At 45.6% G+C, this 18,627-nt stretch overlaps 1 protein-coding gene across 3 annotated transcripts in view; it reads left to right on the top strand.

Annotated features, from left to right (window-relative positions):
- The window catches only part of Tet3 (tet methylcytosine dioxygenase 3), a 104,064-nt gene extending 85,873 nt beyond the window's left edge, over nucleotides 1–18,191 (top strand). For all 3 annotated transcript variants that reach the window (XM_090336665.1, XM_090336663.1, XM_090336664.1), the window contains 5 exons: nucleotides 1,236–1,386; nucleotides 5,148–5,237; nucleotides 6,235–6,372; nucleotides 9,225–9,561; nucleotides 10,597–18,191. In XM_090336665.1, the coding sequence (XP_090192791.1) occupies nucleotides 1,236–1,386; nucleotides 5,148–5,237; nucleotides 6,235–6,372; nucleotides 9,225–9,561; nucleotides 10,597–12,380 (2,500 nt within the window). In that variant the 3' untranslated portion in view covers nucleotides 12,381–18,191. The remainder of the gene's footprint in view (nucleotides 1–1,235; nucleotides 1,387–5,147; nucleotides 5,238–6,234; nucleotides 6,373–9,224; nucleotides 9,562–10,596) is intronic.
- Nucleotides 18,192–18,627: the final 436 nt, after the last annotated feature.

Raw genomic sequence — 18,627 nt, 5'->3', positions numbered from 1 at the left:
CAGCCCCAGGTTGGTGCACTTCTCCCTGGGAGCCATGTGTTCTGCAGACCTAGGGCCATGGCTGAGAGACCATTGCTCAGCCACAGACAGACCCCAGGGTGAATTCTGGCTCTAGCTCTGCCTCACTGCTAAACTCCAGATCACTACTGAGTCTTGATTGTTGTTAACAAAAACAGTGCATGTGTCCCTCAAATATATGGTCTTGATATCTATGAAATCTACCTTCTTTTTTTTTTTGGAAAGTACTTTTCACTAAACTTAAGCCTTTTAGATAGGTACTTTAGAGAGTTTTATCATTTACAGTAATGTTCCATCACTCCTGCAGGACCGTTCAGGAACCCTTTTCCAACCACCAATCTCGTTTCCTGCCTCCCTAGGTTTGCTTTCACAAGAAAGCTACATAACTGGAATCATACTGCATTATGGCCCCGAACCTGACTTCTTACATTGAGCATGATGTTTCTGAAACTTATTTGGTTGGCATGTCAGTAGCTCACCCACATCTATGTGGATTTGTTGTTCTTTATCCATTCGCTAGTTGAGGGACATTTTGGTTTCTGGATTTTGTTGAGTATTGAATTTTAATGTGTCTATTGGGTTTATTGTTTTTTTAATTGGAGATGGGGCTTGAACTCTGAGCCTGGGCATTGTCCCTGAGATCTTCAGCTCAAAGCTAGCACTCTACAACTTGAGTCACAGTATTATTTCCGGTTTTCTGGTGGTCAATTGGAGATAAGAGTCTCACAGACTCTTTGTGCCTGGGCTGGCTTTGAACCATGATCCTCAGATTTCAGCCTCTTGAGTAGCTAAGATTACAGGAGTGAGCCACTGTCACCCAGATTGTCTATTGGTTTTAAGACCTGTCAGTATCTGAGCTAAAAGAGCAAGCGCATTCAAGCTTTAGGTCTCATTCCATTTCTGTTGGCAGAACTCCATTGGGGCTGCCCAGATATTAGAGTTAAGGCAAAGCATGAACCTTTAGGCTTTTACTAGATTCTCAACCCACGTACTTTCCCCAACAATAACCTCTAGTTAGACTGGCAGCTTACGATTGAAGACTAGCCAGTTGCTTTCTTCAAACTCAAAAAAAAAATCTGAGGAAGGAGTTTGGGTTTGTTAAAGAGGTGCTGGTAGCTGGGATGCCAGGCTTCATCAGAGTTTCCCCTTAAAGGAGGAAGAAGATTCTGACAAAAAGATACCATATTCATAAGCCTAACCTGTGATGTTCATTACAGCCGGACCTGCGCTTGCCAAGGCAAAGACCCAAACACCTGCGGTGCCTCCTTCTCCTTTGGTTGTTCCTGGAGCATGTACTTCAATGGCTGCAAGTATGCACGAAGTAAGACACCTCGCAAGTTCCGTCTCGCAGGGGACAATCCCAAAGAGGTGAGTGGAGCTGAAAGCACACAGGCTTCCCTCTCACCTTTTCCTCTCTGGGATCCTGGGTGGTTAAATGGGAAGTAGGATTGATACACCACAGATGGGTTCAAGATGTAAGTTACTTGACTTTGTTCTTTTAAACTGGCCATATCTTCCTGTGAGGCAAGAGGTGTAGTGGCATGAAAACTTAGACTTACTACCTCAGATTTGCACTTTAAACAACTACTTCAGGGTAACTTCTAAAGACTTACGTATTCAAATTCCTCATTGGAATGTGGGCCTGTCAAAGGATTAGCTTTCTTCCTGAAACATCTTTTTGAGTGCAGAAGTTACAGCAGAAAGAGGGGTCTTTAGTCCATGCATCATCCTCTTGCATCTTGGAAAGACTTTCTTAAATATCCTGTGATTTGCCATCTGTAGGGCATTTGTCTGGTCATAATAGGGCTTTACTGTTTCCATGCTGGGTCCTGGACCTGAGGCTGGGCTGGCGTGGACTTTCTCTCTGTAGCTATCTCGCCTGGGTCACTGCCCATAGTACCTATCCTCGATCCCCGGAATAACAAGACTAGGGCCCCTGAGTCTCTACTACAGGCTTTACTAAGGATGAAGGAGTCATGAGCCTCACCATTTCTTCTCTCTTGTTCATGTTGAATGACCATCCCAAGAAGTGACCTCAGAATTTGAAACACAAAGCAGGCACATTGTTAAGCTTCTTGTCATCTTACCTCTAGCCTCCTCCTCTTTTGCCAGTAACTCTGAGGGATTGATGCTGGGTCCCTTTGCTAGGATCTAGACAAGCATCATGAGCCTGGTCTCAGCTTCCCAGTATCCCAAGTTCCTGGTAGCAGAAGAGCTTCCCACTTTCCTGTAGTGCAGGAGCATCACCACAGCTCACGTAAACACTCTTCTCCAGCTCTCTTCTTCTGGAACAAGCATTTTCAAATGAAGAGTTTTTGGTTTGCAAAAAAAAAGAAGAAGAAAAAAAGAAACCTGATGTTTATTTTGTGAGCTTGAGTCTAATTTGATAGAATACTTTTTTCCTTTGTGGTACTGGAGTTTGAACTCAGGGCTTCTTGTTTGCTTGCTCAACTTGCTTGGCTGGCATTCTATTACTTGAGCCACATCTATTATGGAGATGGAGCCTCACAGACTTTTTCTACCTGGGCTAGCTTCAAACCACAAACCTCTGTGTTTTAGCCTGATAAAGAACTGTATAAGAAGCTGGCTCATGCCTGCAATCCTAGCTACTCAGGAGATTGAGATCTGAGGGTCTCAGTCCAAAGCCAACCTGTTCACAAAAGTCCATGAGACTCTTGTCTCCAAATAACCACCAGAAAATCAGAAGTGATGGTATGGCTTAAGGGGGAGAGAGGTAGCCTTGAACTGAAGAGCTCAAGGACAATGCCCAGGCCCAGAGTTCAAGTTCCATGACCGACAAAAAAAAATTGTATAAGATAGAACCTTCCTTCCACACGAAGCAGCAAATGAAGTTGTTTCAATGGCTAGAGAAGCACCATGGTTACCAACAGCTAAGTATTACCAAGAATGAAAAGCCACTGGCTTAATTTGTCACAGATACTAGCTTGATTCAGTCACCATTTCCTGTGTAACTGTGATATGCTGGATACGGTTGGTGCTGAGTACCTTACAGGGATTTGAGTTCATTCTAGGATCTCCCAGTGAACTGGGCACTCTTCCTCACTTTACTGAAGTCTAAGTAGTTTACATAAGTACTGTGGCTAAGTCAAGGTGACAGCCAGATTCCATGTCAGGCATTTGTTTCCCTAGAGCTCTCAAATCTCATCTCTAACTATGTGGCTTCAAGCCCTCTGTCTTGTCATCAGCTGCTAGACAGCAGCCAGGGAGGTAGCCAACCCACTAGATTGACAGCTAAGCTATGACTCAATTTTCATTTCTAAGGTTGTCTACTTACCTTTGTCTCTTCTCCCTACCATCTTCTTAAACCCTTAATACCTTTGCTCAAGGCCTCCTAGGAGGTTTTGCTGCTACCCTGTGAGGTTACTCAACTCTGCCTATTGTAGTGAGATGCTGCTGCTTTGTCTAGAGCAGCGCCATGTAGTGGAATATTCACTGTAATGGAAACATCCTACATCCTCTGTGTGTCTCCTGTTTAGGACTGGACAGCAGTAACTGAGCATATGAAATGTGCTAGTAAAACTGAGGAATAGAATTTATAATTTAATCTTAATTAAAATTAATATACATTTCAGTAACCACATGTGGCTTGTGAGTAACACAAATAGTATGTCTGGTTGCTAAAGCTTTGGGATTCCTTAGAGCACCTGGTAGGCTCTGGTCCAGGCCAGCCATAGACTTCATAGCAAAGGAAAAAAAAAAAAACCTCTGCTTGCCTTTTGCATAGGAAAGATTTTTTTTTCTGTCTACCATATACTGCATTTGTGGCAGGAAGTTGAGCACTGGAAACAAGTGCCTACTTTATGAATCATGGCCTATACTGGGCTGTGGCTCAAAGGAACTGTAGGTAGCCCAGTAGACAAGATAACTGGACCTTTCTGGCAGTGAATTTTCTTGTTGAGTCTGTCTCCAACTTAAAAATGGCTATGGTAGCCATGTTCATCACTGCACTGTTCACAACAGCCAAGCGATGGAAACAACCCAGAAGCCCTACTGCAGATGAATGGGTACAAAAACTGTGGTACATATATACAATGGAATTCTACATAGCCACCAGACCAGATAAAATCATGGTATATGTGGAAAAGTGGGTCAAACTAGTGCAAAACATGTTGAGTGAGATAAGTCAAGACCAAAGGAACAAAGGCACATGGTCCCCCTTGATATGTGGATATTAGATCCAAACAGTACAAGAGCAATGACTCAGTACCCAGGTACTCAAGATCATTGACATGAACTTGGAGATATGAATATATCTATATAGACATAGAAATCTATGCTGGGATATATACTCTATAGACATAATGATATGATACATCGATAGGTATCTATGACATATAAACTCTCAGCTTAATTTTCTTTTTTTTTTTTTAATTTTTTTATTGTAATTAGTAAAAGGGTTACATGATATTTGCCAGATAGAAGGTGCATTAATTCACATACATTGATACCCTTTCACATGTCTTGGTACCCGTTTCCCTCCCCCCCCACACCCCATACCCGTCTTGGTTTCCCCCCCTTCCCTATCCAATTTCAAATATCCAAATACAAATAAATTCAATATATCAGATAACAAAGTGAGATACTATACCATTTTGTTCTTAAATGTATGTGCCAGTGATTGCATATAGAGATTCCATTCTTGAATACTTGTTTGTTAAACTTGACATTTGAAATATCAGGTAAAATAATCAGTGTTAAGAGAGGGAGGGAAGCTGCCGGAGTGGGGAGGGAGGCTCACGGCGGGACTGACGGCTGCAGTAGCGGCAGTATGGCTGCGTTCTACGGGGGTGTCCAGGGGGGAGGCACACGTTCCAAGGTCCTTTTACTGTCGGAAGATGGGCGCATCCTGTCAGAAGCCGACGGACAGTGCACAAACCACTGGGTAAAAAAGTTACGCGGAGGGTCCTAGAGGGCTTTGTTGTGATTTTATTTCTTTAACTCCAGTTGAGGAGGTGGCTGTGGTAGAGGAACCCTATAAAATCCCAATGGCAGTTAACTTCCCACTTTCCCAGTGATTCCTGGGGATGGGAATGGATGGAGGTCACTTTTAACATGTGAAGTTCTTCAAACAGGACCACTCTGAATATGTATGACTGTTCTCTCTGCAGGAAGAAGTGCTCCGGAAGAATTTCCAGGGCCTGGCCACTGAAGTCGCTCCCCTTTACAAGCAGCTGGCCCCTCAGGCCTATCAGAACCAGGTACTAGGGCCTAGACAGCATGCCATCTCCACCCAGGCTCCCTGAAGTTATGAAGTGGAAATGTGTGCTTCTTTGGGTCTTTCTCCCTGCCTTAGGCATGTCCCTGAGCCACTATCCTACTACTTTAGGCATCCTGTCATTGCTGGAATCATAGGCACATTCCACCGTAACTAACTCTCTTCCATGGACTCTTAGTGAACTTTTCCTGAGTTGACCTGGAACCACAGTTCTCCCAGTCTCAGATTCCCATATAGCTTGGGATGAAAAGCATGGATGGACCACTGTACCCTGCTCTGGGTTGAGAAGGAGTCATGCAAACTTTCTTGCTGACCTTGAACCTCAATTCTCCTGTTCTTAGTCTCACAAGTAATTATGATTACAGGAGTAGGTTACTGATTCCCAGCTCCCCACCCCCCTTCTCTTTTTTTTGGTCCTGGGCTTTAGCCCAGGGTCTAGATGTTGTCACTGAGCTTTTTCAGCTCAAGACTAGCTTTTTACCACTAGAGCTATAGCTCTACTTCTGGCTTTTTGGTGCTTAATTAGAGTCTCTGGGCTTTTCTTGTGCAGGCTGGCTTTGCACCGCAATCCTCAGGTCTGAGCATCCTGAGGAGCTAGGATTACAGGCATGAACCACCAATGTCTAGCCTTCTTTTTTTCTTTAAATTTCATGTTTAACTGCATCCAACACCACCTCTGAAAACTCACTCTATATGGTATCCTCCTAGTAGTCTTCCCCCTTCTCTGATCTCATTTCACTATGAAGGACAAAGCTTATCCCACTACCCTGCCTCTCCCAAATGAGACAAGAGGTGCTTGACATAATGTAGAAGAAAATGATCATTGCTCTTGGAGGTTTTCTGGTTGAAAAGCTCTAGCTCTAATGTCAAGGCAACTGTGATCTTTAACCTCCCTCCCTCTAATACCTAATTCCCCATGTGCAGAACCAAGAACTTTCACCTCAGGTTCTATAAGCAGCTCTCCTTGGCCATTCCCACAGGTGACGAATGAGGAAATAGCAATAGACTGCCGCTTGGGGCTAAAAGAAGGACGCCCCTTCTCCGGGGTTACAGCCTGCATGGATTTCTGTGCCCACGCCCACAAAGACCAGCATAACCTCTACAATGGGTGCACCGTGGTAAGGAAGCTTTTGTCTGTTCACAGCACCACCTGTAGGGTGATGTTGGGAGGAAATCCCAGCTGTGATTCCTGTAGAAAATGCACTTAGAATAGTGAGGGACATGGAGACCATGTTCTCTGTGACATGTCTGATCAAATAGGAAACAACTTTCAGGAAAAAAAAAATAGACAGTTCCAGGCAGGACTCTGAATTAGATGAATTCTGGATCATGCAGCTGCTTAGTCACCTGAAGTCTCTGGTTATGTAAGGTCTAGAAGTGTACTTCTAGGTCTTAATGAACACTTGGTTTCATAGCCCAAAAAAGTCCTTGAAACATTAAACACTTATTAAGTATCAACAGGCCACAGGCCCTGTCTAGATGCTAGCCACCTTAGGTAAGTGCTGTAATAATGTTGAAGACCATGAGAGGAAATGAAGTAGAGTAAGGGATAAAGTGATAGGAGATGCTCAGCAGCTGAAGAGTGTAGATGCCATTCCACAGACTGGTAGCATAACAAGAAGACCAAGTTTGGGTGAAAAGTCAAGAATTCAGTTTGATATACCTGCTAGATGTGCAGGTAGGTTGCGGAGGAGGAGGACTTGAAAAGCCTAGGACTCAGTACAGGTGGAAAGTGAGTACAGAAGGAGGAGAGACAGTGGGAATCTCTCAAAAGGATGATGTAAGTATTCTGCTCTGCTTTTTAATGAGACCCCTTGTAGGGATGATGTTCTTTTCGAAGGATCTGTGAAAGGGGAAAGGTAGCCGTTAGATTCTGTTTTCAGCTCTTATTCTTGTGGGGATAGATGTTCCCATCCCAGGATTTCATTTTTATTCCTTGTCTTCTCTCTGTATTCAAGACTAAGAAGCAAGATGGATCAGGCTCTTGTCTACATCCTGTGTGACATCTTCTAGCTGAAATATATAGAAAGGAGAGATATCAGGGTTAAGAGAGAAGTCAAGAAAAGGCACTGGGAAATAGGAGAGAGTGAGCACAATGAGATTGCTTGAATCTCAAAGCTTCTGGGGTTTGGAGTAAATAAGTGTAATTTTTTCCCAAAGTGAGAAATATTATCTTTTAGCTAAATAAAGTACCAACTTTTAAATGATATTTTTTTTAAAAAGTTGCCTAAAGTCTTATAGCCACTGTTAGCATTTGATGACCATCTATTCAGAGAGCTGAGTGAAGGGCCCTTATAGTAGACTTCACACAAATGAGAGCAAATTGTATCTAGTGCTCTATGGTGTGCTTTTCTCAATTGAAGCTTTTTGTAGCAATGATACAGATTTATACCCACAATTGCCATGGCTGTGTGTACAGTTTTCCATTTCCAAGTATTAGATAGCTCCATGTGGTGCCAGAGTATCAAGAACACAGAAACTAGGGGCTGTGGGCCCAATTCAGGTGCTAGAACACTTTCAAAAAAAATCCAGAAAAATAAAAATTATAGAATAAATTGAGGGGAGGAAGGCAAGCTAGCCCCATTAAGAAAGCAAACAACAATAATAATGAACAAAGTGTTTTTTGAAGAAAATAATTATAGTTGGTGCTGGTGGCTCACATCTGTTGTAATCCTAGCTTCTCAGGAGGTTGAAATCTAAGGATCATGATTCAAAGCCACCTTGTGCAGGAAAGTCTATGAGACTCATCTCCAATAAACCATCAGAAAGCCAGAAGTGTAGCTGTGGCTCAAAGTGGTATAGAACACTAGACTTGAACAAAAAAAGTTCAGGGACAATGCCCAAGCCTTAAGTTCAAGCCCCACAATTGACTAAAATAAAATATTAATTGCAATAATATAGAAAAAATACGTTTCATTGCATGAATAGAAAACTGAATCATTTTGGAGGGCAGTTTGGCAGTATATAGCAGGTCTGCTTTACAGACCTAAAAAATTACCTTAGAAAACAAGTTCAAAGGAAATCTTTGTGTGTGGGGGGGGGGGGGGTCATGGGGCTTGAATTCTGGACCAGGGCACTATCCCTGAGCCCTTTCAGCTCAAGGCTACTACCCTTTGAGCCCCACTTCCCATTTTTTAGTGATTAATTGAAGATAAGAGTCTCATGTTCTTTAGTGCCCGGGTTGGCTTTGAACCAAGATCTCAGCCTCCTGAATTGCTAGGATTACAGGCATGAACCACCACACCCAACAAAAGGAGATTTTTGAAAAGTATTGTTAGGATAGGGAAAATTTGGAAACAAGTGGGAATGTAAGTGATTGGTTAGGTAAACTAACACACTAATAGAAAAAGCAATACTATGAAGATCCTGACTCATTTCAAATATATTTAGTGCGTAATAAAGTCATCATAGTTAAGAAAAAATGTTATTGATAATTGCTGTATGCATAATACCTATCTGAAGATACTACCAAAAATTAGTTGTGTATGGTATATGAACAGTGTCTACAGTAATTATTTCTGGGTAGTGAGATTATGGAGATAGCTTTTTCCTTTTTGCTGACAATTTTGTATAGCCAACATATAGCTTTTAAAATAAATAAAAATAAAATTATCTTAAGAGCAAAAGGAGCAAAGGTAGAAGATCCAAGGCTCCGTGCAGTGGCAGCAGTGCAGGGTTACAGGGCAGAGCAGGCCACCTGGCCTACCCTCTGGTCAGCATGCTCACTGCCAGCCATCACACCCCTCTCAGCAGCACAAGGACATGAAGATAATAGGAAAGCCACAGCAATAGTTACTTGTTGCTGATACTGCTGCTTTTCAGAGCCTCTAGGAAACAAGAGAAAGGGGTAGGACCAGTTAATGGCTGAAAGTGGGGCTGTGTGGGGAAAGAGGTCATCTGTTTGGGACGTGGACCCCCCCCCCCACCATGGTCTCCCAGCCCCATGACTTCTCCCCCTTCTGTGGGGCAGGTCTGCACCCTGACCAAGGAAGACAATCGCTGCGTGGGCCAGATTCCTGAGGATGAGCAACTACATGTACTCCCACTCTACAAGATGGCCAACACAGATGAGTTTGGCAGTGAGGAGAACCAGAATGCCAAGGTGAGCAGTGGAGCCATCCAGGTGCTCACGGCCTTCCCTCGCGAGGTCCGGCGCCTGCCAGAGCCTGCCAAGTCGTGTCGCCAGCGGCAGCTGGAAGCCAGGAAGGCAGCAGCTGAGAAGAAGAAGATTCAGAAGGAAAAACTGAGCACTCCTGAGAAGATCAAGCAGGAGGCCCTGGAGCTGGCTGGGGTCCCCACCGACCCAGGTGTGTAGAGAGAACACAACCAGGACAGGCATGAACCTCTTCTATCCCACCTTCCTGCATGATGATGGTCACTCAGGCAGAAAGTCCTGTGGCCCCCGGGCCATTGTGTCATAGGGCCTGGTGTGGCGGCACACTCCTGAAAACACCCAGCTACTTGGGATGTAGAAAAGAGAAGATCCCATTTCAAGAACAGTGTGGGGAAAGTTAGGGAGACTCTATCTTAACCAATAAGCCAGGCACTATGGTTCATGGCTAACACCCAGAGGTAATAAGATTGTGGTTCATGTTTGGCCCTGATCAAAATATGAAATACTATTAAAAATAAAGCATAGGCCAGGAGTTTGGCCTAGTGGTAGAGTACTTGCCTAGCATACACAAAGACCCAGGTTCGATTCCTCAGTACCACATGCATAGGAAAAAGCCAGAAGTGGTGATGCAGCTCAAGTGGTAGAGCTCTAGCCTTGAGAAAGTCCAAGGACAGTGCTCAGGCCTTGAATTCATAAAGCATCAAGGATTGGGGGACATGGTTCAAGTGGTAAAGTGCCTCATAAGCATGAAGCCCTGTGTTTAAACTCCCATACTGAAAAGGGAAAGGGGATAAATAATAGAATGGCCTGAGAAAATGAGTGCAGAACTTCCTGATTATCTTCAGGGAAAGAGCATGTGGATTCCCCTCCAGCCTGCTCATGCCCTCTCCATGTGGGAAATAGAGCATTATTAGCCCAGGGCTCAGACTAGGTGGCAGCGTTGTAGGCAGCTGTCATTTCTCCCCACCAATATACGGGGAAGGAGGCTGCTTCAGTGAAAACTGGGTTTCATGAGGAGAGGCCATACTGCAAGGACCCCATGAGCTGTGCAAGGCACCCCCAGGAATGGGGCCTGAGCTTAGGGGTACCTAGGGAGAATTGCAGACTCGGCTTGGGCTCTCTCAGCACTCATCCTCCATCTTGCCTCTTCTGACAAGACTCATCTCAAGGAAACAGGGAAATTGCATCCCCAGCCTTCTGCCTTACCCCTTGCCTTCTGCTTTTCCAGGCCTATCTCTGAAGGGCGGCTTGACCCAGCAAAGCCTGAAGCCCTCACTGAAGGTGGAGCCACAGAACCACTTCAGCTCTTTCAAGTACAGCAGCAATGCAGTGGTAGAGAGCTACTCGGTGCTGGGCAGCTGCCGGCCCTCAGATCCCTACAGCATGAGCAGTGTGTACTCTTACCACTCCCACTACGCCCAGCCCGGCCTAGCCTCCGTCAACGGCTTCCATACCAAGTACGCCCTCCCCTCCTTCAGCTACTATGGCTTTCCATCCAGCAACCCCGTCTTTCCCTCCCAGTTCCTGGGTCCTGGTGCCTGGGGACATGGTGGGAGCAATGGCAGTTTTGAGAAGAAGCCAGACCTCCATGCTCTGCATAACAGCCTGAGCCCGGCCTACGGTGGTGCTGAGTTTGCCGAGCTGCCTGGCCAGGCTGTTACCACAGAAGCCCATCACCCTGCACCTCACCACCAGCAGCCTGCTTACCCAGGCCCCAAGGAATATCTGCTTTCCAAGGCTCCCCAGCTCCACCCCGTACCCAGGGACCCCTCTCCCTTTGCTCAAAGCTCCAGCTGCTATAACAGATCCATCAAGCAAGAGCCAGTAGACCCACTGGGTCCAGCTGAATCCATACCCAGAGACTCTGGAAAGATGGGCAAAACACCTTTGCCGGAAGCATCTCAGAATGGGGGACCCAATCACCTATGGGGGCAGTACTCAGGGGGCTCAAGCGTGTCGCCCAAGAGGACTAACAGTGTAGGTGGCAGCTGGGGTATGTTTCCTCGAGGGGAGAGCCCTGCCGTTGGGTCTGACAAGCTTAATTCTTTTGGGGCTAGTTGCCTGACCCCATCACACTTCCCAGATGGCCAGTGGGGACTGTTCCCTGGGGAGGGGCAGCAGTCAGCCCCCCATCCTGGAGGACGGCTGCGAGGCAAGCCATGGAGCCCCTGCAAGTTTGGGAACAGTTCCTCAGCTTTGGCTGGGCCTGGTCTAACTGAGAAGCCATGGGGAGTGGGAGCAGCAGATTTCAACTCCGCCCTGAAAGGTGGTCCTGTGTTCCAAGACAAGTTGTGGAATCCCATGAAAGGGGAGGAGGGAAAGATTCCCACCTCTGGCTCAAGCCAGCTGGACAAAGCCTGGCAGGCCTTCGGCATGCCCCTGGGCTCCAGTGAGAAGCTCTTTGGGGCCCTAAAGTCAGAGGAGAAGCTGTGGGATCCCTTCAGTCTGGAGGAGGGGATGGCTGAGGAGCCCCCCAGCAAAGTGGGGGCAAAGGAGGAAAAGGGCGGCCCAGCTGTGGAGGAGGAGGAAGAGGAGCTGTGGTCAGACAGTGAACACAACTTCCTAGATGAGAACATCGGCGGCGTGGCCGTGGCCCCGGCCCACGGCTCTATCCTCATCGAGTGTGCCCGGCGCGAGCTGCATGCCACCACACCGCTCAAGAAGCCCAACCGCTTCCATCCCACCCGCATCTCGCTGGTCTTCTACCAGCACAAGAACCTCAATCAGCCCAATCACGGCTTGGCCCTCTGGGAGGCTAAGATGAAGCAGCTGGCGGAGCGGGCGAGGGCACGGCAGGAGGAGGCTGCAAGGCTGGGCCTGGGCCAGCAGGAGGCCAAGCTGTATGGGAAGAAGCGCAAGTGGGGGGGCGCAATCGTGGCAGAGTCCCAGCACAAGGAGAAGAAGAGGGCTGTCCCCACCCGGCAGGCCCTGGCCATGCCCACAGACTCGGCGGTCACCGTGTCCTCTTATGCCTACACAAAGGTCACTGGCCCCTACAGCCGCTGGATCTAGGTGCCAGGAGCCAGCGTACCTCAGCGTCGGGCCCCGCCCGAGCTGCCTCTGTGGTGCTTTTGCCCTCACATCTGGGGGCGGGTTGGGGGTGCAGAAGTCTTTCTATATCTACATATATGGATATGCCTATCATATATATGTATTTATGGTCCAAACCTCAGAACTGACCCGCCCCTCCCTTTCCTACTTCCCCAGCACTTTGAAGAAGAAACTACGGCTGTCGGGTGATTTTTTTCGTGATCTTAATATTTATATCTCCATGGGTTTTTTTCCCCTTATCTGAGGGGCTTTTTTTTCCTTTGTTTTTAAAACTCTATCCTTGTATATCACAATAATGGAAAGAAAGTTTATAGTGTCCTTTCACAAAGGAGTGGTTTTAAATTCCATTTAAAATGTATATTTATTGGATTTTTTTAAAGCGACAATAGTAATGGTAGCGGCTAGACAGGAGAGGCAACAGTGCTGTCCCTGCCAGCCAGTGCAGCTTCCTGGGAGCTGATGGGTTCTCAGCCATCTGCCCCTCCGAGCTGAGGGCGGCGGGTGCCCCCTCCCTCCACCCCTCCCTGTGTGCAGGGACTGCTCCGCTCAGGACAGCCTCTGTCTTCTCTGTAGGGTTGGAAAAGCTATACACAAACATCTGGGGGTCCCTGTCCAGCTGGCAGTGGGCCTGAGGCACCCCAGGTCTGGCCGGAGATGCTAGTGTAGATCTCCCCAGAAACCAGATCGGAAGTAGACGGCTTCAAGCTTGCTAGTCTCCACACTGAATCCTCTCTGTCCGTTATTTATCAAGTACATGATGTCCTGGTTCCCTAGATGGCACCTCGTGCCAGAGCTAGCGTTGAGAGGCTCCCGGGAGCCCTTTCCACCACCTTAACAAGCCAATGCATGTTGGGCTGAAGGAATCTTAGTGGCAGTTTTTAAAAATCGCCCCACAGTTTATGCTCATAACTGAAAAAGGGCTACTGTATTTTTAAAAACAAGAAGCTGAACCCAAGCTGTGAAGAGCCAGCCAGGCTCTGTGGCTCTGTGTTTGGTGCTGTGTGGTGCTGTAAGTATTGTGCTGGAACTTTCCTGACTCTAGGGTCAGGCTGGGGCCTGCGGGAGCTCAGTGAGCCAGTGTAACAACGGTTAACACATCTGTCCTTATTCCTAGACCTCCACCTCGGACAATGGTGCATGCCTCCCCGGCCCCAGCCTGTTCTCATGTGGGGAGGGGCCTGTATTTAATTTCCAAGTGCAAGAGTCAAACGTTTTCAACAGGTTGCTAGGATTTTCTTCCTTCATTGGTGCCAGTTCTCCATCCGATCATTTTTCTTTCTTTTCCTTCCCTCTCCACCCCCTTGTAACACACCCATTCTAAAATTCTGGTGCATTTGTTTAGTCCTTCGATGAGAATGTGGTGCTTAATTTTTGTGGCATTGGCAAGAGAGGTTGGGTCTGTCTGGTAGAAGCAACATTGATTTACGGCAAGTCAGACTTCTTGGAGTGTTTGCTTTCCTATGGTATTCACAGAAGAGATACCAGGCTACCCATGTGGATATGTGTGGTGAGTCGGGAGCTTCATGAGGACACACAGGGGGGACATGGCCACCCACTGAGTGACAACCAAGCCCTGAGGGGGAAAAATCAGGTATTTAATAAGCAGTTTTATTCAGATGTGGGTCTTCATGAATCAAGCTTAACAATCAGATAGCAATGCTAAAGGCAAGTTCCTGAGCTTCCAGGTGCCTTGTGTCCGAGCTGAGAACCGCCCCGCTGGGTTTACTAGAAGCTTTGGAAGCCCTGGCGGAGAGTTTCTGTAAGATGTCCTGAGCATTCGTGTGGTCTGGTTTTATCTGTAAATAGTGAAAGATTTTTTTAAGCACTTTTGCCTAGATTTAAACAGCAACTTGGGAGGGGGGGGGTAAAATACATTTTAACATGTAATTGTGGGAGAAATTGTAAATAGTAGCTAAATATTTAACGTGCTTTGTCTATCCTCCACTTTTACCATATTCTGTAAAGTTGCATTTATTTTACAGGACAAAAATGAAATATTATTGCTTTTGAAATAAATACCCAAGAGCTTATCAGGATTTAGATTTATTCAGAACTCAGATTTATAGGAAAACCTCTGACCTTCAGTTTGACAAGCGAAAGGAGGCAGAGTCTTTAAGAAGCATGCTGATTTTCTAGTTTTGAGGAAAAGTTGGGTCCTTTAAATGCTATTTTGCTTATCGCATCAGTACTTTTACGCAGGTCTCATTTGACTCCTTGCTTAGGTAGATGCGGGGGTGCCTTGAAAACTTCATTTTAAATGATCTTAAGCAAGAAATACGCTATTTTGCAAAACATTTGGAGAATGTGACCGTCTGGATGGCTCGTGGAAGCCTCGGGTTGGCTGTGGGTTTGGAAGGTCCTGAGTGTAACCCAGGTGATTCTGATACTTGGCATGTGTGAGTCTCTCTGACGTGTGTTCAATATACTGTTGTCACCCTTCGGTAGCAAAGCCATTAGATGAAAGAAACCAATACAAGCTAAGAAGCATGTGACGTGTGTCCCCCTGGCCACACAGCCTTTGTTCCAAGGCCAGGCGAGGTGAGGGAGAGGCAGTCTGAGTTGGGTGTCCCCAATCCCCTCTCTCCCCCAGTGAGTGCTGTTCCAGAGTTAGGGGGTGCTGTGGCCATGCATTTGCCGTGCTGACTTCCACACACTACATGTATAACCTACCTCAAATCTCAGTCATTGAACCAAGCATGCTTTAGACGTATATTGAAGTAACTATGCACAGCTCTTTAGCCCCCTCCCCTTGCTGCTGAAGGCTTCTTAAAAAGAAAAATCAAATTTTTATTTTTTACTGGCACTAATCATTTTTTTAAGCCCTAAAGGTGATTGACAGACATTTTTATCATGAGAAGAAAAATGAAAGCCATTGCAACTAAAGAACCTAACAGCATGACCAAGTTTTAAGAGTACGATGTCATGGGAAAATGAGTCTTACAGTCATCCCCCAGGGTGCCGGACCCCCGACACCATCCACACGCAGTTCGTATGTCTGCTCATTCTTTGCTTTGTTTTGTTTTCCCTGCTTGTTGCATACCAGGGAAGTACTTGCGAAGTTCAATGTAAGAGACTTTAAAGTAAAAATTAACCTTGCAGCAGGTTCTCACAAACTAACTGGTGCTAGCTTAAGAAACCATCTTAACCATCAGAAAGCTCCACTAAGGGTGTTGCATAGATTTGGGGGAAGGGGGTTCTTTTCAGGCCTGGTTTTCAACAGGTCCTACGTTCCCCATACCCAATCTCCTGGGTGCTACTTGCCTTCTAACTGAGATGACAGCGGTGTGTGTGGAAAGGGATTTTGCCAGCCCCTCTGACCCTCCTATCTGCCTCTTGGAAACAGTCATTTGCAGAGCAAGAGATTAGTTTTAAAGGTGCTGAAGCAAGAAAGGAAGTAGCAGCGTTGCGTTGCTTTGTATCAGACAGCAGTAGGTGCATGAGGATGGTTGTAATCTGATGTCAATGAAAATCCAGCCAGACTTTGTTCTTGAAGCTTAACTCTTCAAGATCTCACACCAAGGCAAAAGTGGTGGGAAACTCCCATATCCCTGACGTGCCTCAACCAGTACCTTTCCTTTTGTTATTGAAATGTGTTTTATGGACTAGGAAGCATTTTTATGAATTGAAATAGTCTAAATAAAATGGTGCTACGGTGTTTTAATGTGACTGTCCCTGATCCTGTCTTGCTGAGGTGCTATCAGTGTTCTGAAACCACAACCAACCAAAAACAAGGTGGGCTCCAGTCTCTCCGCTTTTTATTTTCCCCCCTCCTCTTTTGGTGCTGTCTTCTTAGACCTCTGTTTACCATGCTATAATCTGCTCTGAACAGGTTTTGGTTTTGGTTTGGTTTATTGTTGTTCTGGTGGTTTGTTCTTACCTTGGTGGCCAAAGTAAGGCAAGTATAGAAAGCAGGCCCCTTCTTGGTCAGGGAGGCAGTGAAGAGTGGGCACTGTGATTTTGTACCCATCTTTTGGAGCCAGGTGAGAGAGGGTCTGGGGGAGATGCCTTAGAAGAAGGGGATTCAGGTACTCCTGCCTCTTCTAGCTGGCAGGCATCCTCCTGTGGCCCAGGGAGCTAAGCAGATGACATTGGAGCCTTGAAGGAGGAAGAGCCAGCTCTTTCCTCACCAGGCACCAGGACCATGGCAGCCAAGCGGCTTGCTCCTTGGCTCACCACAGCCTTTGGCTAGCATGGCTTCTGTTGCTCTTTGACAGCTCCTTGAATTCAGACTGGAGGTTTAGCGCCTTTGTCCTTCGGTGCCACTGAGGCTGCTTTTTTAGTTGGTGCTAAATTTCTCCATGGGTCCACAGAAGTTGGATGTTTTAAGAACACAACAGGAAGCTCCATTTTTGCATCATCCATGATCACAATTTTTTTAAATACCTCAAAAACAGGACATTGTGACAACTTCAATAGGTTCTCTGAGCATCTGATGCCTGCAGGTTATCCATTTGATGACATACTTGACCTTGACAAATCTAAGGTCATTTGGGTTTTCATTCTTCAGCAGTTACAATGGCAAAATGCCAAAAGGAAAGAGCATGGTTGATTTTATTTTATTCTCCTTATGTTTTCTTGCTTTTGAATAAAATGTGAATTTCCAATGCCTATCTCGTTGAGCTTCCTCATTGTGGCTGTCATTTCAAATGACTTCCCCTCAACACCTAGTTTTATTTGCCAGCTGCACGTGCTGCTGTCCACGGCCTATTTCAACATACCCCGGACCAAAAGAACAGTTTTGAGGTGCGAACCCTTGCAAGGCTCCCAGCCCTACACCCCCATTTGCATTTGTTTCCATGAGTACGACCTGTCTGGCACACCCACCCAGCCCTTCCTCCTGCAGAGCTGCCGGCAAGGGCCAAGCAATAGGCTTTTCCCCCTGAGCAAAGACCTTGGTGGCCATGCCAGGTCTGAAGTTGATTTGTGCCTAAGAATCAGCGAGCTATTGGCCTGGTCCTCATGTGCTTCTATTCTAATATCAGGGACGCTTTTTATATTGCTCATGCTCTTCTCATTTTGACTACCATCACTTAGGGACTCATCATCACTCTTCACATGGACACTTAAAATACTAATTGGCTCAATTGGACATCTCAAATTTTCTTGGTTCTAATTAATTTCTTTTTTCTTTTTGGGGAAGAGGGGAGAAAAAATGGAGTGGTGTCATTTTTTTTCCATGTATTTAAAGAAACAAGGACTGGTTGTCTTGTGGCATTTTAATGCAGTAGACTTAATCTAGAACCCTTGTAGCTTTCGGATGTGGTTTATTTCTTATCTGTTTGAATCCTGTTTGGTTACTTGGCTTCCAATGGAGGTGAACTTAACAACCATACTTGAATATTCCGTCTTGACTTTGTAAACTGTGGCTACTTGAAATGAAGTTTTATCTGGGGTTGATGGATGAATGGTAGATTTTTTGCAATGTCTCAAGGCAATAGGATGTGTATTATTAAACTGTAGATATTCTTAGTACAGTAAATTTATGCTGATAATTTTATTTTGTATAATTTTTACCTTTTTGTTAATATTTTTCCTTCCTTCCACTTTATATTGGTTTGCCTCCTGAGCTATCCCTCCTTTCCCTTCCTTCTCTCCCAGTGTTTCAGTAAATTTAATTTAGGGTGCCTAGAAATTGCAAGTATGTATCCTTTTTTGATTTGTATTTTATTATAATTTACACAAACAACTGGGTTTGTGAACTGTATTACTCCTGGTATCTTTAAAATATTGTGGGTGTTTTAATAAATTTTATATTTATTTTTTGCACTCAAATTCAGTGTGGGTCTTTTTTTTCTTTTGACCTTGGGCTTGATTGTGACATTGAAAAGATCTGTAGCTCCTCTTGTAGCCTCTGTTGTAGAAACACAGCCAATGTGGCTCAAGTGGTAGAGTGCTGGCCTTGAAAGCACAGGGACAGTTTCCAGACCCTGAGTTCAAGCCCCAGGACTGGCAAAAATAATAATAATAATAATAATAATAATAATAATAATTAACTTTAAAAAAAAAAGCACAGCAGAACCTCTGACTCCCCAGTGAGGGGAACTGTCCTCATAACTCTGCCATCTGGTAAGGGTGCCCACACCCTGTCTGTTGGTAAACCTGGCCTTCCCCTACCATTAAAATTTTACTTTCCAATATTACACTTGCTAATGATCACTGAATCCTGTCTGGTTCCAGTGTAGGAAGAGGGGAAAGATGGAGCTCTCCT

The sequence above is a fragment of the Megascapheus bottae genome, chromosome 7 (genome assembly GCF_031878675.1).
Source record: "Megascapheus bottae isolate mThoBot1 chromosome 7, mThoBot2.hap1, whole genome shotgun sequence".
Lineage (NCBI taxonomy): Eukaryota > Metazoa > Chordata > Mammalia > Rodentia > Geomyidae > Megascapheus > Megascapheus bottae.
Note: the sequence above shows the minus strand (reverse complement) of the source record. Positions and strands in the feature narration are given on the sequence as shown.